Here is a 21,244-nt window from a genome sequence, read left to right as displayed (position 1 = left end):
GCTCTTAGCAATCGCTGAAAGTTTCAAAGCGATCGGTCACTCGGTGTAGCTATGACAGACATTGAAACTTTTTATGAGGTGAGGTCACTTCAAGTGACCTGGTGACCTGACCTTGAATGACCTTGGTCTGAAATTTTCACAACATGTGTAGAATTGATGCATGATAAGGTGTACCAAAAACGGCGGCGCTCCGCGCCGCCGTTTTTGAGATATTTGCGAAAAACCACAAGGGGGGGGGGGGTGTTCAAACACCCCCCCCAGCAGGGCGCGGGTTAATCACCGGTTAAGAAATAAAAAAACAGTAAATGCTAAATTAAATGTAATAATTTTATAGATGGTCTTGGTAATGCTCTCCGGCTGGTCCTCTCTCGGCATACAAATGATAAGGACGTAAAAAGAAAAAAAGAAATAAATGCTACCAGCTACGTGGTTTTGTAACATGTATAACTGCTATTTTAAAGTATTCAAAAAACCAAGACAGAAAAATTGATCCTAAAATTATTATTACGTCATCAATGACAGCTTTCCTTCGCCTCAGAGACCAAAATTGACGCAGTCAAATGTCAATCCTTGTCAGAATGTCGGAAGTGCGCCATTATTGTATTGCGTAATGTTTGGGCCGCATTTCAGTCAATATTTTAATTTTTTGTAAGGATAATTGGTGTGCTATTTTTGTAATATAGGTGGGGCAGAACGTAGAGTAGGATAATCAATGAATTTGCATCAAATTTTGTTTCGCTGATAGCTCTTTTTTTTGCCGACCAGATGCAAATAAAGTAACATGTGGCATTTGCTCTGATTTGGTTCTTCCATAATGTATACCTAGTGCACACTGCACATATACTTCAGTTCAGCTTTCTATAAGTTTGCTTTCAGGTTCTTTTATGTTTTATGGAATGCTTTCATCAGCATTTATTTATGCTTTGTAGTTTGTTGCTTGTACCACTGGTTTGGTCATTGCTAGACTGTGGAGTGTGGATGCTATTGCTGGTTGTTTTCAGTTTTGCATTTGAAATGTGCTTCCTTGATATATTTTTCAATTTGGTTCTGTTTTGAAAGTTGTTTTGATGAATATTGTATTGTTAGCCTGAGGAAATGCACTTGGCATTGTGTTTTGCATCTAAAAAAATATATATTATAGGTTCTAAGATCTGACCGCCAAATACCCGCCACACGACTAAATTTTGCTTCTCGAACCCGCCAAAAACCCTGCGGGTTTTGAAAACCCGCAAAAAGCGGGTTCGCGGGTTCAAAAAAGGCATCTCTATTGGTCACCCACGTCATAGTCTGCTTCGCGGGTGTGCCGAAATGACCTAAAGTCCAAATTTCCGGTGTGCAGGGTCGTTTTCAACGGCACGTGGCACGTGGTTCTGGACTTTTCCGGCCACTTTGCGACATACCCATGGGTAGTGCACCGAATGGTGGCTGATCCGCATGGAAGAAAATGGGGGGTCGTTTGGATCGTTTTCGAGCAATCTGCCGCGGAACGCATTTTTTCATTTTCCCCATTGGCTTAACATGGGAATTTTCAAAGTCACGTGGCACGTGCACCAGATTGTCCGCGGAGGAGAGACCCATACCAGAGCCTAGATCACCTGGCCCACTAGTAATCCTGAAAAATCAGAACATTTGGAACAGCCGTTTTCTCGAGCATCAAGTTGTACTGATCTCAGGCAGCTTTTGCCAAATTGTCAGGGAACTCAGATTTGTTTTTCAATAGAAAAACACAATTCTAAAGAATAGTGTTTAAACTATTGACAACAAACCTTCGGTTATTGTTTATTGTTTATTGAACACTTAAAAACTCATCCACACAACATGGCTATTCTTGAGTTCGAGTCATAAGAGGTGAAAAAGTAAATACGAGGGGATGATGACGCAATCAAGCACACACAAAAAAAAACCTTCACTGCCCACAAGCACGCATAGGTACTTTCTAAAATTGGCCCAGACGCCGTTTCACATTCATTTTAAAAGCGCCCGGTGGCTGCTCCCTGACAGCGAGAGGCAGGGCATTGAAAGCCGATGAAAGGTCTTCAGATGTCGCAAGCTCCTCACTGCCAGAGGAGCTTTCACAGGGAAATGAAACTTGCAGGATCTAATAAACATTACGAGCCTCACAACTGGTATATCTCGGATTTTTCCTCAACGTCATATAAGGTCAGGTCATTTTCGTGACCTCAACATTCTAAGTCAAAGGGGAAAAATGAAAACTGCTCTTCTGGCGCCGGGAACGATCTCCAAGTATCTCAAGCACACATAATTGTTATTTGATGCACTCCTTGCAAGGTAACATGCGTCACTTTTGTAATGTTGACCTTGCGTGACGTCATTTATGACGTCATTAGGGTCATATAAACCCACCAATGGACTCAGCAAGACCTTCGGAATCGAATGATATGCGAAATGACCTACTTCGACCAATTTCGTGACCTGGGGGCGCTGACCTGACCGTGACCTGAGGGCAACACCCTAAGTTGACCTCATCCAAACAAAAAGTATATTAACCCGCGCCCGGCTGGGGGTCCTGGATTTCCACGCCCTGCTGGGGGGGGGGGGGTGTTTGAACATCCCCCCCTTGTAACTCGGCTCCTGGGCCACGTAGCGATACGCGGAAGGCGGCGTTCGAAAGAACGTCAAAAATAATGACGAAATCTTTACGGTCAATTTTTTGGTCAGGTCAAAGGTCAAGTCACCAGAGGTCATTGAAGGCAAAATTTCGCCGATTTCCAGGTCGAATGTCGAAAATTTCCAAGAACGGGAACCAATAGAGCTACAGCGCCGCGGAAAAGCGCATTCGATAGCCCTATTAACGCCCTTTCTGAGTAATTCTCTCAGATTTGACCTAACGTCAACGGTTTTGCCTGCAGGGGGCAAAAACTGCAAAAATAACCGATTTTTTTCAGAAACAGTTTTTCTGCAATAACTTTTGACCCAAGCCTTGTACGAGCTTACTTTTACCAGCATCGTGTTCCTCTCGTCACGACGCATCGAATGAACTATAACTTGACCTTGAAAGGTCAACTTGAAAATTTGACCTCAGGTCAAGGTCATGACCTGACTGGAAAGGGTCATGTTGCATATCAGTCGATCCGTATCGTCGAGCTGAACACATCTAAGGCGTTTTCATCGCTCTAGCATGCCTCTATCAAAAGTTATTTGCGAAAAACTGTTGGATACCATTCGTGAACTAAGATGACCTCAGGGCATAAACAAGGGTCACGGACACCATTTTCATGTTTAGTGTCATGTCTAAACCACTTGTAATTCGGTGTTTGGGAGTGTTTATAATGACCCCGTTTCCATGGGCATCACTGATTCGGATCAGCAACTTTAAATCGTGTATATTTTTTGAATTCTTCTTTACAGGGTATAATTCAAAGTGGATTAGGTTTATACAAACAGTTAATCTCTTATTCTAATTTTCATAAAGTGTCTAACTATACAGGATTAGCTAATCCATTTTTACTGATCCGGATCAGTGATGCCCATGGAAACGTGGTCAATGTCTTTCATCCAAAAGAGGCGCATTTCAATTTTCTCCCATTGACTTATAATGGGGAGGTCGCAAAATTGATCTGACCTTAGGTCATCGATATCAAAATTCTGAGATATACGTTTTGTACATGCTATTGCTCTTAGCAATCGCTGAAATTTTCAAAGCGATCGGTCACTCGGTGTAGCTATGACAGACATTAAAACTTTTTATGAGGTGAGTGACAGTGACCTGGTGACCTGGCCTTGAATGACCTTGGTCTAAAATTTTCACAACATGTGTAGAATTGATGTATGATAAGGTGTACCAAAAACCACAAGGGGGGGGTGTTCAAACACCCCCCCCCCCCAGCAGGGCGCGGGTTAAGGCCGCCCCACACTGGACCTCGCCTGCGGGTTGCGAGTTTGCGGGTTTTGAGTTTGCGGGCATAATACTAACTCATAGTGATTAAAACGTTCCCTTATGGTAACCTTATGAATGCAATGAATCCGGTACACCTTCAGAAAATTACATATAGTCGCAATACCAGTGCAACAAACTAAAATTCGACTCCAACGAAAAACCCGCAAACCTCGCAAAACTCGCAGACCTCGCAGCGAGGAGAATCGAAAGTTGACTCAAAATCAACTTTTGGAATGCGATGCAAAGTAGCTCGCAAGCTAAAAACATGCAGACTCGCTTGTTAGAGGGTAGTGTAGGTCACTCAGCTTAGATTGTACCATTTGATTTAGAAGAAACCCGAAAACCCAAAAACTGGCAACCCGCATGCGAGTTCCAGTGTGGGACGGCCTTTAATCGACGTGCCTGAGCGAGGCGAACACGATGCTGCTAAAATCGATGCTGCGAAGTTATTCACCAAAACGGAACCGTACCTTGCAGCCCTTGACCTGACCTCTGAGGTCACCGGTTGACCTAGAGCCTTAAACTCGGATGTCAATCTCTGCGTCTCGTAACGGCGCACACGCTCGTTTTTTTTCCGCGACGCGCTAGCTCCACCAGGGGCGAGACGGCAAGGGGGCAGTATCAACGGCAGGGGGGGGGCAGTATCAACGGCAAGGGGGGCAGTATCAACGGCAAGGGGGGCAGTATCAACGGCAGGGGGGGGGCATATGCCGCAGCAGTATCAACGCCGGCGCGCTGAGCGTTAGCCGGCAGCGCTGCAGCGCCGCAGAGGGGGTGGGCTGGCTCACCGACTGCTACTCGGCAAGTCGCCGTCCGTGTACGGTCGGTCCATGCTGGCGCGGATGGCCGCCAGCCAGGTGCTCATCTGGTGGGCGCCACTCGTCTCGACCACGTACTCCAGCCCGCTCTCCGCCTGCACACAGCGCACAGTGTCAGTCCAGTCTCTACCTGCACACAGTGCGCAGTGTCAGTCCAGTCTCTACCTGCACACAGCGCACAGTGTCAGTCCAGTCTCTACCTGCACAGTGCACACAGCGCACAGTGTCAGTCCAGTCTCTACCTGCACACAGCGCACAGTGTCAGTCCAGTCTCTACCTGCACACAGCGCACAGTGTCAGTCCAGTCTCTACCTGCACACAGCGCACAGTGTCAGTCCAGTCTCCGCCTGCACACAGCGCACAGTGTCAGTCCAGTCTCTACCTGCACACAGCGCACAGTGTCAGTCCAGTCTCTACCTGCACACAGCGCACAGTGTCAGTCCAGTCTCTACCTGCACACAGCGCACAGTGTCAGTCCAGTCTCTACCTGCACACAGCGCACAGTGTCAGTCCAGTCTCTACCTGCACACAGCGCACAGCGCACAGCGTGCCGCAGTGGTCAGCAGCTCTGTTCAGCCCGATTAATGTGCTCACCCAACGACACCAAGTCACAAAACAGTGAAAGTAAAAGTAAAACAGTAAAAGTATAACACCAACAGAGTATGACTGGGCTGCATTCTATTAAACGAGTGACTGTGAGGGCGGAGACCTCCTCCCATATCTCCCAAACCACTGCACTGGTTCAATTATCAAAATTCATACTGCGCTAAATGGTCCGGAAATAACTGCCCTCGCCGGACCTATTGGTTTTCTACATACGCGCCGGCCGGGGGAGGGGGGGGGGTACGACCTACCCTCGCCGTTTCGCCCCTGGTGGAGCTAGCGCATCGCGGAAGAAACGAGCGTGTGCTCCGTTACGAGACACAAAGATTGGTACCCGATTTTAAGGTCCTAGGTCAACCGGTGACCACTGAGGTAAGGTCAAGTGCCTCAAGGTACGGTTCAGTTTTTGGTGAATAACTTCGTAAAAAACGGCCGCAGAGCCGGGATTTTGACAGCATCGTGTTCGCCTAGCTCTGGCGCGTCGAATGATATACTTTTTGTTTGGGTCAGGTCAACTTAGAGTGTTGACCTCAGGTCACGGTCAGGTCAGCGCCCCCAGGTCACGAAGTTGGTCGAAAGAGGCCATGTCGCATATCATTCGATTAGGCAAGTCTTCCTGAGTCCATTGGTGGTTTCCCCGTCTCGCTAGCTCAATTTGATCGGGAGTTATTGACGAAAAACTAATATGACCTTCAAGACGTCATAAATGACGTCAAGCAAGGTCAACATTGCAAAAGTGACGCATCTAACCTTGCAAGGAGTGCATCAAATCACGATTCTGTGTGCTTGAGATAGTTGGAGATCGTTCCCGGCGCCAGAACAGCAGTTTTCATTTTTCCCCATTGACATGATGGTGAGGTCACGAAAATGACCTGACCTCATATGACCTTAAGGAAAAAAACCGAGACATACAAGTTGTGAGACTCGTAATGGATACTAGATCCTGCAACTTTCATTTCCCTGTGAAAGCTCCTCTGGCAGTGAGGGCGTTGCGAAGTTGCGACATCTGAAGACCGTGCAGAGGTTCACTTATGACGTCATAGGTCAGTGACCTGACATGACCCGAAAATGCGGTTGAAGTCAAAAGATCCGGCTTGAATCAAAGGTCAGGTATGCCAGGTTTCAGCTCTCTATCTCCAGCGTGTTTGGAGCTATCGCGAAAAAAACCCTATGGGGGGCGGCATCCGCCCCCCCCCCTCGGCCGGCGAGGGTTAAAGGAAATATACAGGGTGTCCAGAAAAACGGATACTATTATTTTTTGCTGTAATTCCGAAAATAAACACCTTACGTTTTAAAATGGCACATGCTTGTATTCGCCAAAATATGGCAAAACAGACAGCAGGTGCCACATGACATGTAAACTCTTTGGTTAGTTGCGGCAGCTCCTCAAAGCAGATACTCAATGTGAGCGGCCTTACGGCGGATCAGCTCCAGCACTAGCACAGTCTGCAGGTGACTGATGGTCATGTTGACCATCTCGGAGGGCAGGCAGACAACTTTCCAACGACGCATTACAGTGCTCATGAGTTTTGCCAAATCTTGCACTATAAGCACATGAATTTGGAACAAAATCGGCACGTGCGTTAATGAATGCGACTTAATTTCCGTAGTATCTTTTCTTTCTGGACACCCTGTACAACTTTTAACATGCCTTAACATGGGGTTTTGAAATGACACAACAGTTTTGTAGCTTGAGCCAGGGGCGGCGCCATGAATTTTTGACTGTGGGGTACTAGGGTGAAAAGGGCCCATTCATAGTGAAAGGAGCCCATGGTGAAAAAGGCCCTTGCACGGTGAAAAGGGCCCATATCATTAACCCGCGCCCCACTGGGGGAGGGGCTATTTATAGCCCCCCCTCCCGTTTTTCTGCAATAACTTCCAAACTGCTTGACGTATCGACGCCAAACTTTCAGTACCTTAGGCTGCATCAATTTGACACCTTGTGTCAAAATTTGAACTTCGTAACTACTATAGGTCGGCCGGAAATGACGTCAGAGTGACGTCATGTTCGGCCGATTTCGACGCAAAACATTGAACCACGGCAATCGCTCCCAAGAGCTCAGTTTTTAGGCTAGATCCAATTTCTTTGCATGAGAGGACTCAGAATAGACTGCGCTATCAAACTGCTATCTCGGATTTTCGAAATTTTGAAAATTTTGAAAAGTTGATATAATAATATCCAAAATTTATATTTTTACATTTTTTCAAAAAGTTTTTGACTTTTCGAAAAAAAAAAACAGAATATATGTGATAGAACGCATTATCATGACTAACTCTAGCAAGTTTTAGCTGAATATCTTCAAAAATGGCCAAGTTTTACGCATTATTGCAAAAAATTCTCAATTATTTGTTTTTCAAATCAATTTTTCAGCACGTATTTGACATTGTACGCCATTATAAATAGCACCATCGTGTTCCTGAGCTCAAACTGCATCCTGACCTATAGACACCTTTTTTATTGAAAATTTTTAACTTCAAAATTTGACCTTTTTTGACCTGAAAATGACCTAACATAAGCTAAATTAGACTCAAAATGACCTCGAATGACACAGAAATTCGAAATCTCTGACCTAAATGGACCATAAAACATGTGTCACGTGACCGATGCATGATATAATATTTTCGTGACCTGTGATGACCTGACCTTGACCTGAAAATCAAAGTACAAGTTTGCTACCCTCAGGGTAACTAGAGCATCTGTTCCCGAGTGTGTGATCCAAAAATGAGCCTGATCTGACTTGTAAGACGGCGGCCAGAGCCCAAAACGTGAATAAGCCAAAATGCTAATAATTTTTACTTTGACCTGACCTGTGACGTCATCGGTGACCTCGTGGTCAATGAAATTAGGTTTCGCTCGACAGTTTTTCCGGAGCTATCAGACGCCGTTTGAATTTTGACGATCGGCCCAGTAGTTTCGGAGTTAGGAGGGGGGGGGGCTATGAATAGCCCCCCCCCCCCCAGTAGGGCGTGTTATACGCAGACCCCAGTGGGGCGCGGGTTAACATGGCGTAACCCACGCTGTGCTGGGGGGAGCGTTTTTACGCCCCCCCCTCCGTCAGTTTTTTTTGCGAATATCTCAACCTGTTCATACATCATTTACGCACATGTTGTGAAAATCTCAGACCCGGGTCTTCAAGGTCAGGTCACCAGCATAAGTCAATGGGAGAAAATTGATATGCGCCTCTTTTGTACAAATGTCGTTCAAAACGCTCGCAACCATCGGTTCATACGTAAACATAACACAATGAATCGGAAAACTGCACCTGCGACCCCTCTGTATGTCCCTGAGGTCATCTCAGGTCAAGAACGGTCACCAGCAGTTTTGTGGCCATAACTTTTGATAGAGACGTGCTAGAGCGGTGAAAACACGTCAGATGTGTTCAGCTCGACCATACGGATCGACTGATATGCAGCATGACCCTTTCCGGTCAGGTCATGACCTTGACCTAAGGTGAAATTTAAAAAAGACCTTTCAAGGTCAACGAATAGTTCATTGGACGTGCCTCGACGAGAGGAACACGATGCTGCCAAAAGTAACGTCGTGACTCTCTTGAATCAAAAGTTATTGCCCACAAACAGTGTACGGGAAAACGGCTATTTTTACAGTTTTTGACCTCTGGAGGCTAAACCGTTGCCCTGATGTCAGATCTGAGAACATAATTCAGAAAGGTCTGTAAAAGGGCTATCGAATGCGCTTTTCCGCGGCGCTGTAGCTCTATTGGTTCCCGAGTTAGCCGGTGGCACTTTCCAAAATTATTGAAATGGACTAAATTTGACCTTTGATGACCTCTGGTGACCTGACCTTTGACCTGAACTTAAAAATCACCGAAGCTACGTGGCCCAGGAGCCAAGTTAGACGGGGGGGCATGAAAACGCCCCCTTCCCCCAGCACTCGGCGGGAAGTTCAGGCCACCAGCACGGCGCGGGTTAAAGGCACTTGCAATAGCAATCTAGCAGTCGACAGTGAAAGATGATAGATCTTGAAAGCCTTTTTTCTTTTTATAAATTTAGTCCGAACCTTTTGATAGGAAGGATTCACAAGGACAGAGCCACCGCTAAGCGAAGCTTGTTGCATTGACGCTGCCCTCTTCCCTCCGATCGTCAAATTCCAGTTATATGGCAGAATTTAGAGTCCAAAGATTAATGAGCGCATATAGTCGCGCACGGCCGGTCCCCTCGGCCCTCACTGACTTCGCCCGGCTACGGCCTGCCACCAACCGCAACCATACCTGTCAGGAGGCCCTTAACCCGCGAGTTGCTGGGGGGGCGTTAAACGCCCCCACTTTTTCGCCGGGCCATAGCATAAAAACGGCGCGCCGCAGGCGCGCCAAATTTTGTGTACCTGTAGGGAATTGATTGAAGTTTATTGTGACAAAGTTTCAAAAAAATCGGTCGGAAATTTTTTGAGATATCGAGGTTTTAGTGACGTCATGATTTCTGAGTTTTCGACCAAAAACGGCATATGTTCAAAAAATCATATAAAATCACAGAATAGACATACAGACATGCCGTAAATGACATTAGACTGCCAATACCATGAACAATCAAATAGCTGTCTTCGATTATTGATTATCGTTCCGCATTTTCCAAAATCTTGAACTGAATCTTGGCAATTTCTCGTGACTACTTCACGACCATGATACATGCATTTCTTAAATTGAAGTTTTTGAGCCAAACACGTACACATATGATAAAATGAATGTCACCATCGTGTTCTACGCCCCAAATTACCCATAAAACATGTGTCACAGGCTGCGAATATCAGTTTTGATTTTCGGGGATTTATGCCTACCCGGTTGACCTGACCTTGACCCCGACCTATGCTTGATTGACCCCTACATAGAGCTGACACTCTTGTAGTCTTTATATGATGGATTGTGCACCGTTTTGACAGAGTTTATGACGAGAGGCGCCCATTGCGAAGTCCTGAAATCCATGCTACTGAAAGCCCGATTTCAGGTGTTTGACCTGACCTTGATCCAACCTGTGACCTCAAAATTCAACTTTTAAGTACTCATCTGAAGCGCCTCGTCGCGTTCTTTCGTTTGCCGCCTCGTGCGTTTCGCTGCGCCTATTGGTTCTCGAGTTATCGGCTGGGGGCGTTTAACGCCCCCCCCCCCCCAGCAAACGGTGGGTGGCGAAATACCCCAGCAACTGCCGGGTTAAACATCAAGCGCCCGTCGCGCTTCGAACCCTGACTGTTATAACCGGGAACGCGTGCTCTCACCACGTGGAGTTCAACGCTCTACCAACCAGGGACGGCGCCACGGATTTCGTCTTGCGGGGGCAGGTTTTCAGAAAAAGGGCCCAAACAAGATGGGGGCCCAAACTTTCCGAAATATCGCCGGCCAATACCGTCAATACTCTGCAAGCCTTTATTTGCAAGGCCATCTATAGAAGGTACAGTCACTCTCCCGCCGACCAATCAGAGACAGATCCTGAGTGACCTCACCCCTGATGCTCGCAAGGGGTGCTCCATTCCTTTACAACGTAAAAATGACTAACTTCATTTGAAGATTGTTGGTGACACTCTACACATATTGCTAAACTGTTGATGTCATTGGAAAGTCCAACTAATTTTCTAGCGATAAAAAAGAGCAGCAATATGCTAAGAAATGGCCGGTTTTGAAGATATAGACGATTTAAAAATCCTCTGCAGTTGCAGGAAAGCAACATAAAAACGCATCGAGCTTATATAACTATTCTGTTTTATTTTTACTATGAATAAATCATTTTCCAGTAAGTTTTTAGATATGGTATCGATTTAATCAACAACTTTATTACAATATTTTTATAACTTGTAACTTTATTTCAAAATAATATTTTCAAAAATGGCAACTGCTGGCAAGTAGCTTTGAAGCGATTGTGGCGCACCGCGCCACGCCATTATTGTCCTGAGGCACCCTTATGATGTCATCAAAAGTGGAGTGACATGGGCCTGTTTATTTGTACCTGGACCTACCATTCCCACAACCGTTGCCTTCTACACAATAACTTTTGTATTAAAATACACACTCTTAACCGTCGCCCGTATTGGTGTTTTTCCAGCCACGAACGTATAGGGGGCGGGAGTCCGTTGGCCCCCCCTTGCCGTTTCGCCCCTGATCAAGCTAGACCTTCGCAGAAAAACACGAACGTGCAGCGTGCTGCCCGTGACGAGAGGAAGCCGAAGATACCCAATTTTAAGGTCCTTGGCCATCGGCTAACCTTCCAGGTCCTGTCAATGACCCAAAAGTCGGGAAAATCGGGACATGTTAGAACGTCGAAAAGGGTGGCTGTTATGGGGTTTTTCGGGGTGATGATCACGAATATCATGTTAGTTATGATCATAGATGATGTCTTCATGCATTTAGGCCAGGTCGGGTCAGGTCAGGTCAGGTCAACCACTAAGGGTCTTGTCGGGTATTCGTAGTACGTGGCAACCACCTCTGACAGCTTCGTAACATGTTACGAAGGCACCAAAATCACTTCGTAAATGTTCAAATGGTTGCTAAATTCGAATTTAGCTCCAAAAACTAGCATAGAGATATGTAAAACTCGAAAAAAAGTGAACCGAGATCATCAAAGGTCAATGACCTGACCTGACCTTCCGGTGACCTTGACACCCACCCTAATGCATGGGAGCAGCATCATATCCCATGTTTGAACGCTTGAAACCACGGAAAGACTGCGCGAACGCGCGGCTAATGCGAGCCGACGTACGCTGAATCGCGATTCCGGCCAAACATGGTCTCGAAAAGTAGGTCACAGGTCAAAGGTCATTAATGTCAGGGTCATGAAGTTTCTAGGATAGGTGTAAAATTGATTAACGAGAGGGTACTGAAGGTTTCGTCGCGATCAGCCGCTCTTTACGCGAAACCGAGGGGATCCGTTCGACAACAGGCAAGACATTGTTCTTGTGGTAACATCAACATGAATAGGTTATCTTTTTTGTTGGAAGCTGTTTACTATCCTAACCAACAAATTCCACGTTAACAACTTGAATCAGCCTGAGTAGCCAAAATTCTGTACAAAAGCGTCTTTTCAATACTCGAGTTTATCATGCCCCGCCTCCCGGCTGGAAAGTGACTCGGACGGACAGTGGCTCAAACAGGAGCTCGGCTCGACAGGGCCGGCCCAAAAACACCGGTACGCACATGGCACAGGAGCGGCGCCTCGGGTAATGCCCATAGGTTGACCTAAAGGCCCTCTCATGAATGGTATGGGCCCTCAAGTATGGTACGGTTGTCGGTTGACCCCGAAGGCTGACCGGCGGCCAGGGTTTAGTGCGGCGTACTCGCGGGCAATTTCGATATCATAGGGACCCTACGAGGCCCAGTTCCTATGTTCCCCCGAGACTGGATATGGGCCCTCTGAGGTCTCGAATGGGTATTCGGAGACCTGTTACGCCCCATTACGCTTAGTACGTACATTCTGAAGCCTGGTATAGGCCTTTGTGGCCTGATACGGGACTTCCGAGGTCTGTTGGGGTCTATACGGCCTGAAATTGGCCTTCTGAGGCATTGTAGGTGCCCTGTGCGGACTGGTCTGGGTCTTCGGAAGCCTGTCAGGTCCCCATTAAGTCTATTATGAACCTTCTAAGGTCTAGTAGAGGTCTCAGAGACCTGGCTTGGCCCCTTGAGGCCTGATATGGTCCTTCTGAAGCCTGGTTTGGGCCCCTGAGGCCTGGTATGGGTCTTCTGAAGTTTGGTAGATCCTCACTTTAGCATGGCCATTGGAGTCCGGTAAAGGCCCTTTCTTGACTGGTAAGGACCCTCAGAGGCTTGATATGGGCCTTTTTATACTACATAGGGGACTTCTGAGGCCTGGTATGGACCCTCTCAGACATTCTAAGGACCTTACCAGACCTTTTAATGGCCCTCTCAGCACTGTTGTTGGCCCTCTAATGACTGGTATGGACCCTCTCAGGCATGATACGCGGGCCCTCCCAGTTCTTGCAAGGGCCCTCCCTCTCATTACTGCTGCAGGCCCTCGCATGAGTGGTATAGACCCTCTCAGGCATGGTACGGGCCCTCCTAGTCATTGCAACAGTCCTCTCAGTACTGCTGGCCGCTGGGGGCCCTTCCATGATTGCCATTGACTGACATAACCCTCAGTAATATGTCAGGGTACGGGCACTCACATAACTTGTGGTGGCCCCCTCAGTATTGTTATAGGCCCTGCTGTGGGCCTTCTCAGCACTGATATGGACCCTGTTACGGCTGGTATGGGCCGGGCCCTCTCATGCATTTTACAGGCTCTCGCACTCCTTCCAAGGGCCATCTCAGCACCACTGTGGGCCCTGTCGTGACTGGTATGGGCCCTCTCCTTCTCACGCATAATATGGTACCTTCCAGACCTTGCCTGGGCCCTTTCATATATTGAATGGGCCCTCTCAGACGTGGCATGGACCCTATTTGGCCCGGGCCCTTTCTACAGCCTGGGAAGATAGGACAGGGCCACAATCGCCCAAGATACAAAATAAATTATTTTCTATCACCTTTTTTGCCAAATTTGGCCCTTTTACAAAAACATTGGGCCAAGGCCTCTAAGTTTTATTTTGGCGGCGGCACCTTGAGAAGGCCCCCTTTGGCTTGATTCCCCACTCCTGAAGTCATTTCTACAGCTCTGCCCAGAAGTCTTTTTTCTGCACAGCCAGAGAGTATTCCGTCCATACCTGACCTGCTGGCTGAAAAAGGGGCCCCATTGTTCAGAGTTGGGGGGGCGGCTGCCCCCCCCCCCCCCTGCCCCCCCTGTGGCGCCGTCCCTGCTACCAACTGAGCTAACGGGACCGGCTTGCGTCGCCAAAAGACTAAAAACACTTAACCCGCGCCCTGATGGGGGGGGCCATTTTGGCCCCCCCCCCTGTGGTTTTTCTTAAATAGCGAAAAAACGGCGGCGCGCAGCGCCGCCAAATTTTGGGTACCTTACCGGACATCAATTTGACACCTTCACACAAAATTTCAAGTCACAGGTCACCTCAGGTCAGGAGTTATTGAGGTCAAACTGAGGTCATGTTCGAGTAAAAATGAGCAAAAATTATGACATCTTGAAACGCTCACCAATTCTACAGTTAACAAGCAATTTTAAAGTTCTTTATGTGGTTGTGTAGAGAAAAGACGGCGCTACAAAACTTCTATCTCGAATTTTCGAAATTTTTGGATTTTGACCCCCAAAAATCAAAAAAATTGATTTTTTTAGAAAAACTCAAAAAATTTCCAAAATTTTTTCGAATTTCGAAAAAACCGGAATATATGTGATAGTCCCTGCGCTCTTCGATATACATACCAAATTTTAGATCGATACCTCTTTTTTTGGCCAAGTTATAGCGAAAAAACTGTTAAAAATTGATGACGTCAAATTTTTGAACTCAATTTTTAGCAATTCTAGACCTCGTAGCGCAAAACGGACACCACCATTGAACTCCCCGTGACGAGCTGCATCGAATCGATACCCATTTTATGCAAAAATATCAACTTTGAAATTTGACCTAATTTGACCTGACCTTGACCAAAACGTGACCTAAGCTGGCCCTTAAGTCTGTCTGACCCACATAATCGCATTTGTCATGTAAAATGGACCATAAAACATGTATCACACGACACTTTCATATTGTGACCCCCCCAGTGACCTGACCTCTGTGACCTGACGTGGTATCAGTGACCTCAAATAGCAAAATATGTAAATATGTGTTTGACGATCAATGCCCCATCGATGGTTTTCAATTAAATGCATTTTACACGATTTTACAACGCATTTCTTGAAATGCCTGTAAACGGTGAAAATTCGACCTTTGACCTGACCTGTGACGTCATCGGTTTGACCGAGGTCAATGAAATTGGGTCACAAGGTAGTTCCCCGTTGGGGCTATCCAACACCGTTTACCGCTTGTCGCTATGTTGCGTGGTTCTCGAGATCTGAGGGGGGGGGGGCCAAAATGGCCCCCCCCCATCAGACCGCGTTGCTCGGCAGACCCCATCTGGGCGCGGGTTAATGCAGTATTGCATACCTATTACCTACCTACCAACAAAGATAACCAGCGTGATTTGCCAAATTTAGGATCTATTTGAAATGCCCTCCTTTCGTCACGACAAAGATGCTTTGATAGATTGCGAGCCTGCCAATTATTGTTCATATTACGGAATATGGACGAGTTCCTACTACTTTTTAACTACGGGGTGCTACTGTATACAGCTGTACACTGCATACTGTATATCCCTCGCCGGACCTTTTGGTTTTCTACAGACGCGCCGGCCGAGGGGGGGGGGGCATAACGACCCCCTCGCCGTTTCGCCCCTGGTGGAGCTAGCGCGTCGCGGAAAAAACGAGCGTGTGTGCCGTTACAAGATGCAGAGATTGATACCCGATTTTAAGGTCATAGGTCAACCGGTGACCTCTAAGGTCAGGTCAAGTGCCCCAAGGTACGGTTACGGTTCCGTTTTTGATAAATACGTCTCGTAACTTCGCAAAAAACGGTCGCAGAGCCGCGATTTTGGCAGCATCGTGTTCGCCGTTGCTCAGATGCGTCGAATCATATACTTTTTGTTGGGTGAGGTCAACCTAGGGTGTTGACTTCGGGTCACGGTCAGGTCAGCGCCCCCAGGTCACCAAATTGGTTCAAGGAGGTCAAGTCGCATATCATTCGATTCAGCAGGTCTTCCTGAGTCTATTGGTGGCTTTCCCGACTCGCTTGCTCAGTTTGATCGGGAGTTATTGAAGAAAAACTATGACCCTAATGACGTCATAAATGACGTCACGCAAGGTCAACATTGCAAAAGTAACGCATCGAGCCTTGCAATAAGTGCATGAAATCACGATTCTGTGTGCTTGAGACAGTAGGAGATCGTTCCCGGCGCCAGAATAGTAGTTTTAGTTTTCATTTTTCCCCATTCACTTTAAATGGTGAGGTCACGATAATGACCTGACCTCATATGATCTTAAGACAAATCCGAAACACACAAGTTGTGAGACTCCTTATGGATTCTAGGTCCTGCAAGTTTCATTTCCCTGTGAAAGCTCCTCTGGCAGCGAGGGCGTTGCGAAGTTGCGACATCTAAAGACCGTGCAGAGGTTCACTTATGACGTCATCACTCAGTGACCTGACCTGCCCGGAAAGTGCGATTGGTGTCAAAAGATCCGGCTTGAATCAAAGGCCAGGTATGCCAGGTTTCAGCTCTCTATCGTCATCGTGTTTGGAGCTATCGCGATAAAAACCTGGGTGGGGGGGGGCAGTCACCCTCCCTCGGCCGGCGAGGGTTAATTTCCAGGTAATTACTAATTACCGTGCACAATTTGAAATCGATTATTTTTGGTAAGAAACTTTGCTTTTAGAACGGGACAAGTGTTAGTGTCGCATAATCTTTTTGGGGATAGAGGATGGAGCCGACTGCAGAGTCGGGTCGCTTTTCCTGGCCCGGATTATGAACACTTGACTCTTAGCTACAGAAAGAGCCTCTGAGCACTTGAAGGGGCCCCTGAATACTTGACGGGGTCCCCTGAGCTACAGAAGGGCCGTGTGAATACACAAGACCCTCTGAGCGCATGAATAGGCCCCTGATCTCTTTATGAGGGCCCTGTTGCCGGCGGCTCGCTGCGTGTGAGAGAACGTGGACTGTATCTTTAACGTCAGCGAAAGGAGGTACAAAATACCCGACGCCGTGTGTCGTGATCTTAGATATACCCCTTAACGGAAAGAATGTATACAAAATAGGTCTGTATTGTCTTTGACCTCGGGCATTCAAACGTGCGGGCAAGAAACATGCGGGCAAAACGAACGAGCAATATAATAAAATGAACGGTAAAATAACAACAGATGCTTAAAAACCCGGAGCGATATCCCAGGTTTTTAAAGGCAGAGGATAGCAGCCTTCATGGTGCAAAATACCAATTCAGCCGTGACCTATCAGGTGGGTAGCGGTCGGGGATCGGCGGGAGGTGGTGTCCGAGTCAGTACTGAATACTAACTGACGCACCGTCCGGCGGAAGGCTCTGACCTCGGATCGGTCGATCACGTGACAGGTCACTCGTTTAACATACGTGGGCACCAGCACCGAGCCGGCGGCCGCGCGGAGCGGCCGCGCGAGCCGCGCTCAAAGTACCGGTGCACCCAGCCGCCGTGCCGGATGAAGCCACGATCGCCGGACGGAGAGCGTTACATAACCGCAACATTCCGCGACAGGCCCTCTGAGCGCATACAGAACGCTCGACGGGGCCCCTCTGAGCTACAGAATGGCCCTGATTACACAACAGAGTCCCCTAATTGCATGAAGGGGCCTCTGATCACTTGACAGGGCCCCTGATCGCTTGACGGGCCCCTGATTGCTTGACGCGGCCCTCTAAGCCAGAAAAGGCCCTATGAGTACGCGACAGAGTCCTCTAAGCAAATGAAGAGGCTCCTGGTTGCGCATGACGGGGCCCTCTGAGCTAAAAGAAAACTCCGAGCATATATAGGGCCCCTGAACGCCTGGCAGGGCTCTCTGAGCGACAGAAAAGCTCTTAGTACACGAGAGGGCCTTCTAAACGCATGGAGGGGCCCTGCTTCCCTGATTGGCGCCCTCTGAGCACATACTAAGGGTCCCTGATTGCTTGACGGGGGCCCTTTAAGCTACATAAAGGCTCTCTGAGTACACGACAGGGCCATGGAGCGCATGGAGGGCCCCCTGATTGCGTGATGGGGCCCTCTGAGCTACATAAAAGCTATCTGATCATATAAAGGACCCCTGAACGCTTGGTAGGGCTCTCTAAGCGACAGAAGGGCCCTCTAAACGCATAAAGGGCCCCTGAACGTTTGACGGGCCGCCCCATGAGCTACAGAAAACCGTCCACGTACACGACGAGGCCCTCTGACCCCATGCAGGGGCCCCTGATTGTTTGGCGGGGCCTTCTAAGCCATAGAAAGACTATATGAGTACACGACAGGGTCCTCTAAGCGCATGAGGAGGCCCCTAATCGCACGTAACGGGCCCTCTGAGCTACAAAAAAAATATGAGCACATAAAGGGTCCCTGAGCGCTTGACGGGGCTCTCTGGGCGACAAAAAGGCCCCCAGCGCTTAGAGGGCCCCTAAATGTTTGACGAGGGTCCTATGAGCTACAGAAAAGCCCTGAGTACAAGAGAGGGCCCTTTAAACGCATGAGGGGCCCCTGATTCCTTGGCGAGGGCCCTCCGAGCACATGATAAAGGCCCTGATTGCTTGACGAGGCCCTCTTAGGTAAACAAAGGCCCTATGAGTACACGGCAGGGACCTCTAAGTCAGGGGCGTCGCCACGGATTTTTGAGTGGGGGGGTCGGGTTTCTAGTCTTCACCCGATGGGTAGGGGTGTTTTTTTTGCCACACTTCCCAGTTTTGTACGTGCGTATGTGTGTGTGTGCGTGTGTAACAAATCGGCGCGCAGCGCCGCCAAATTTGGTATAACCTACTAGGTAGGTATACCTACCTACATCACTTGCGTAAAAATTATCACTGGTCACTTAAGGTCAGGTCGCCATGTCAAGTTCAGCTATACGGTATACTTCTATAAAAACTTTCCCCTCTCGCCATTCTTGTAGCTTTTCTCCCATAACTTCGAAATTTGGTACACTGTATAGGTACCTAATGTATGGGGTTATACGTGTCAGCAATTCATGATTCTAAGTGAGGATTTACATCTATGATCTGAAGGCAGGTCAAATACGTGACCTCATCATTAGAAAATAATGAGAAATTAGAAAAAGCACGAATGCCTCCTGCTTTGAAAAAGTTCGTCAGAAACGCAAAATATCTTTGGAGCCATGACAAATCAGCTCATCATTGCCAGGGACAGGGTGCAACTTATGGCGAGTGATGACTCGAAAGGTCATTAGTGGAAATGTCCATCGATGGCCACCAGCATTTTTTTCTACAACTTTTGACGAAGACGCGGTAGAGCGATGACAGCACCTGGAAGGTGTTCACTGTTCAGCTCAACAACACGGATCCATTCATATGCAGCAGGAGCATAGGTAGGCGCGGGAGCCGGGGGCAGTGGGGCCAGCTTGCCCCCCCCCCCAACTCTGGGGCCGTGGGGGCGGTGCCCCCACAGCTTTGAGACGGAATACCACACTTTTTTTGCAAATGTTTTCTTTTTTTGTTGAAAAAGCCGAGGGGTGAAAAATAAGTGGCCTAAAACCGGTGAGAAAACTAGATTTGGGGGTACCCTAGGTTAATCTCTAGTATGGTGTGCCCCCCCCCCCCCCAGTCGGAAAGTAGTTCCCGCGCCCCTGAGCAGGAGGTCCTTTTTCGATCAGGACATAACGTTGACCTGAGGTCGTTTTAACGTTAATTCTGAATGGTCAAATTTTAACTCATGTGACGCGTCTCAAAGAGATCAAGACGGTGGTCACAAGACAACTGTACATACCATACAAATTCACGGAATCGAAAGTTACTGCAAAGCAGATGTTTCGGCAGAATCTGTCCAGTTAGCTGTTTGCCTTCTTATGGGCCAAACATAGACCTGAGATGAAATCTAACGCGAAGCTAGCGAAAGAGCGTTAAAAGAGCTATCGAATAGTTTTCTGCTTCACTGTAGCCCTTCTATTGGTGGTTTCCCAGTCGCTAACGTATAACGTATACTAAACTAACGCTGAGGCATGCTTTCGACCCCTGATCGATCTACAGGTTTGCGGAAAAAAGAGCATGCTGCCCGTGACGAGAGAAAGCCGATGATACCCATTTACAAGTTTTCGGGTCATCTCAGGACTCAGGTCATCGCCAATAAGTAGAGAAACTCGGGACCTGCTAGAACTTAACGAATGTAAGTTGTGATGGTTTTTCGAGGTTCTGATTACGAATGTTATCTTAGTTTTGAACGAAGATGATGACTCCATGCATTTGGGGTAGATCAGGTCAGGTCAGATCGACCAGTACCTAATAGTGGATGACCACCACCGATTGCTTCCTAGCATGTTATATGAATAAGCAACACAACTACTTCTTAAATGTTCAGATGGGCGCTAGCCGCTAAGTTCAAAATCAGCTCCAAAAACTACCCTATCAATTAAAAGCACGTTATGAAAAAGTGAGCTAAGGTCATCTTTATTTGAATCAGGGATATCGATTTATTTTAAGTAGGTGATTAACTCGAGCGCACCGGAAGTTTTGTTGCAATCGGCTCCTTTTTGCGCGACTTCTTTGCGAAAGCCCGAGACGGTTCCATCTGACTCCCTTTCCCCTACATGTGCACTGTACAGCTAGTTGTGACGGTAGCCATGGGGCTGAGGCTAATTTGTAGTTTTGTAGTTAGGTATAACTGATCCGACGAATCGACTGCGACCATTTTTTTAAAACGATCAGGCGAACGCTCGGGGCAGTTTTGGCGCGTCCAATCCTTTGAGGGATAAAAAGGTACTAGGATGGGGGCTACTTAAAAACATTGTTGTGCTGGTGTTCCCCGCCCACAGCCAATTGACCTTTAGGTAATTGGCTAATTGACTTTAGGGAGCTCTTGAAGCGATTTTGAATCTGATGTATTTGTTGGTGTTGCTGACGCCTGCTTCACTGACATAAAAGCTAAAAAAGCATACTCAGCATCGCAAGAAGTGGGGGGGTCGACACCCCCAGTTTTCAAGAGTGGGGGGGTCACGACCCCCCCGACCCCCCGTCGGCGACGCCCCTGCTCTAAGTGCATGAAGAGGCCCCTAATCGCGCGTGACGGGGCCCTCTGAGCTACAAGAAAACTCTCTGAGCATTTAAAGGGCCTCCTGAACGTCTGACAGGCCTCTCTGAGCGACAGAAGGGCCCCCAGCGCTTAAAGGGCCTCTGTACGCTTGACGAGGGCCCTATGAGTTACAGAAAAGCCCTGAGTACACGAGAGGGCCCTCTAAACTAGAGGTGGCAAAATGTGGACCCGAGGACCCGGTCCAAAGAACCAGTCTGGACCCATCTGGGTCCAGACCGGTTCCTGGAAATTTTCTGACGGGTCCAACCG

At 47.8% G+C, this 21,244-nt stretch overlaps 1 protein-coding gene across 1 annotated transcript in view; it reads right to left on the bottom strand.

Annotated features, from left to right (window-relative positions):
* LOC122387208 (SH2B adapter protein 1-like) overlaps positions 1-21,244 on the bottom strand; it is a 367,382-nt gene that overhangs the window by 252,754 nt on the left and 93,384 nt on the right. Inside the window, exon 4 of the mRNA XM_043377161.1 lies at positions 4,687-4,811. Within this exon, the coding sequence (XP_043233096.1) occupies positions 4,687-4,811 (125 nt within the window). The remainder of the gene's footprint in view (positions 1-4,686; positions 4,812-21,244) is intronic.

Source organism: Amphibalanus amphitrite, unplaced genomic scaffold, assembly GCF_019059575.1.
Source record: "Amphibalanus amphitrite isolate SeventyFive unplaced genomic scaffold, NRLGWU_Aamphi_draft 000277F_arrow, whole genome shotgun sequence".
Taxonomy (NCBI): Eukaryota; Metazoa; Arthropoda; class Thecostraca; order Balanomorpha; family Balanidae; genus Amphibalanus; species Amphibalanus amphitrite.
This window is presented reverse-complemented; position numbering and strand designations above follow the sequence as displayed.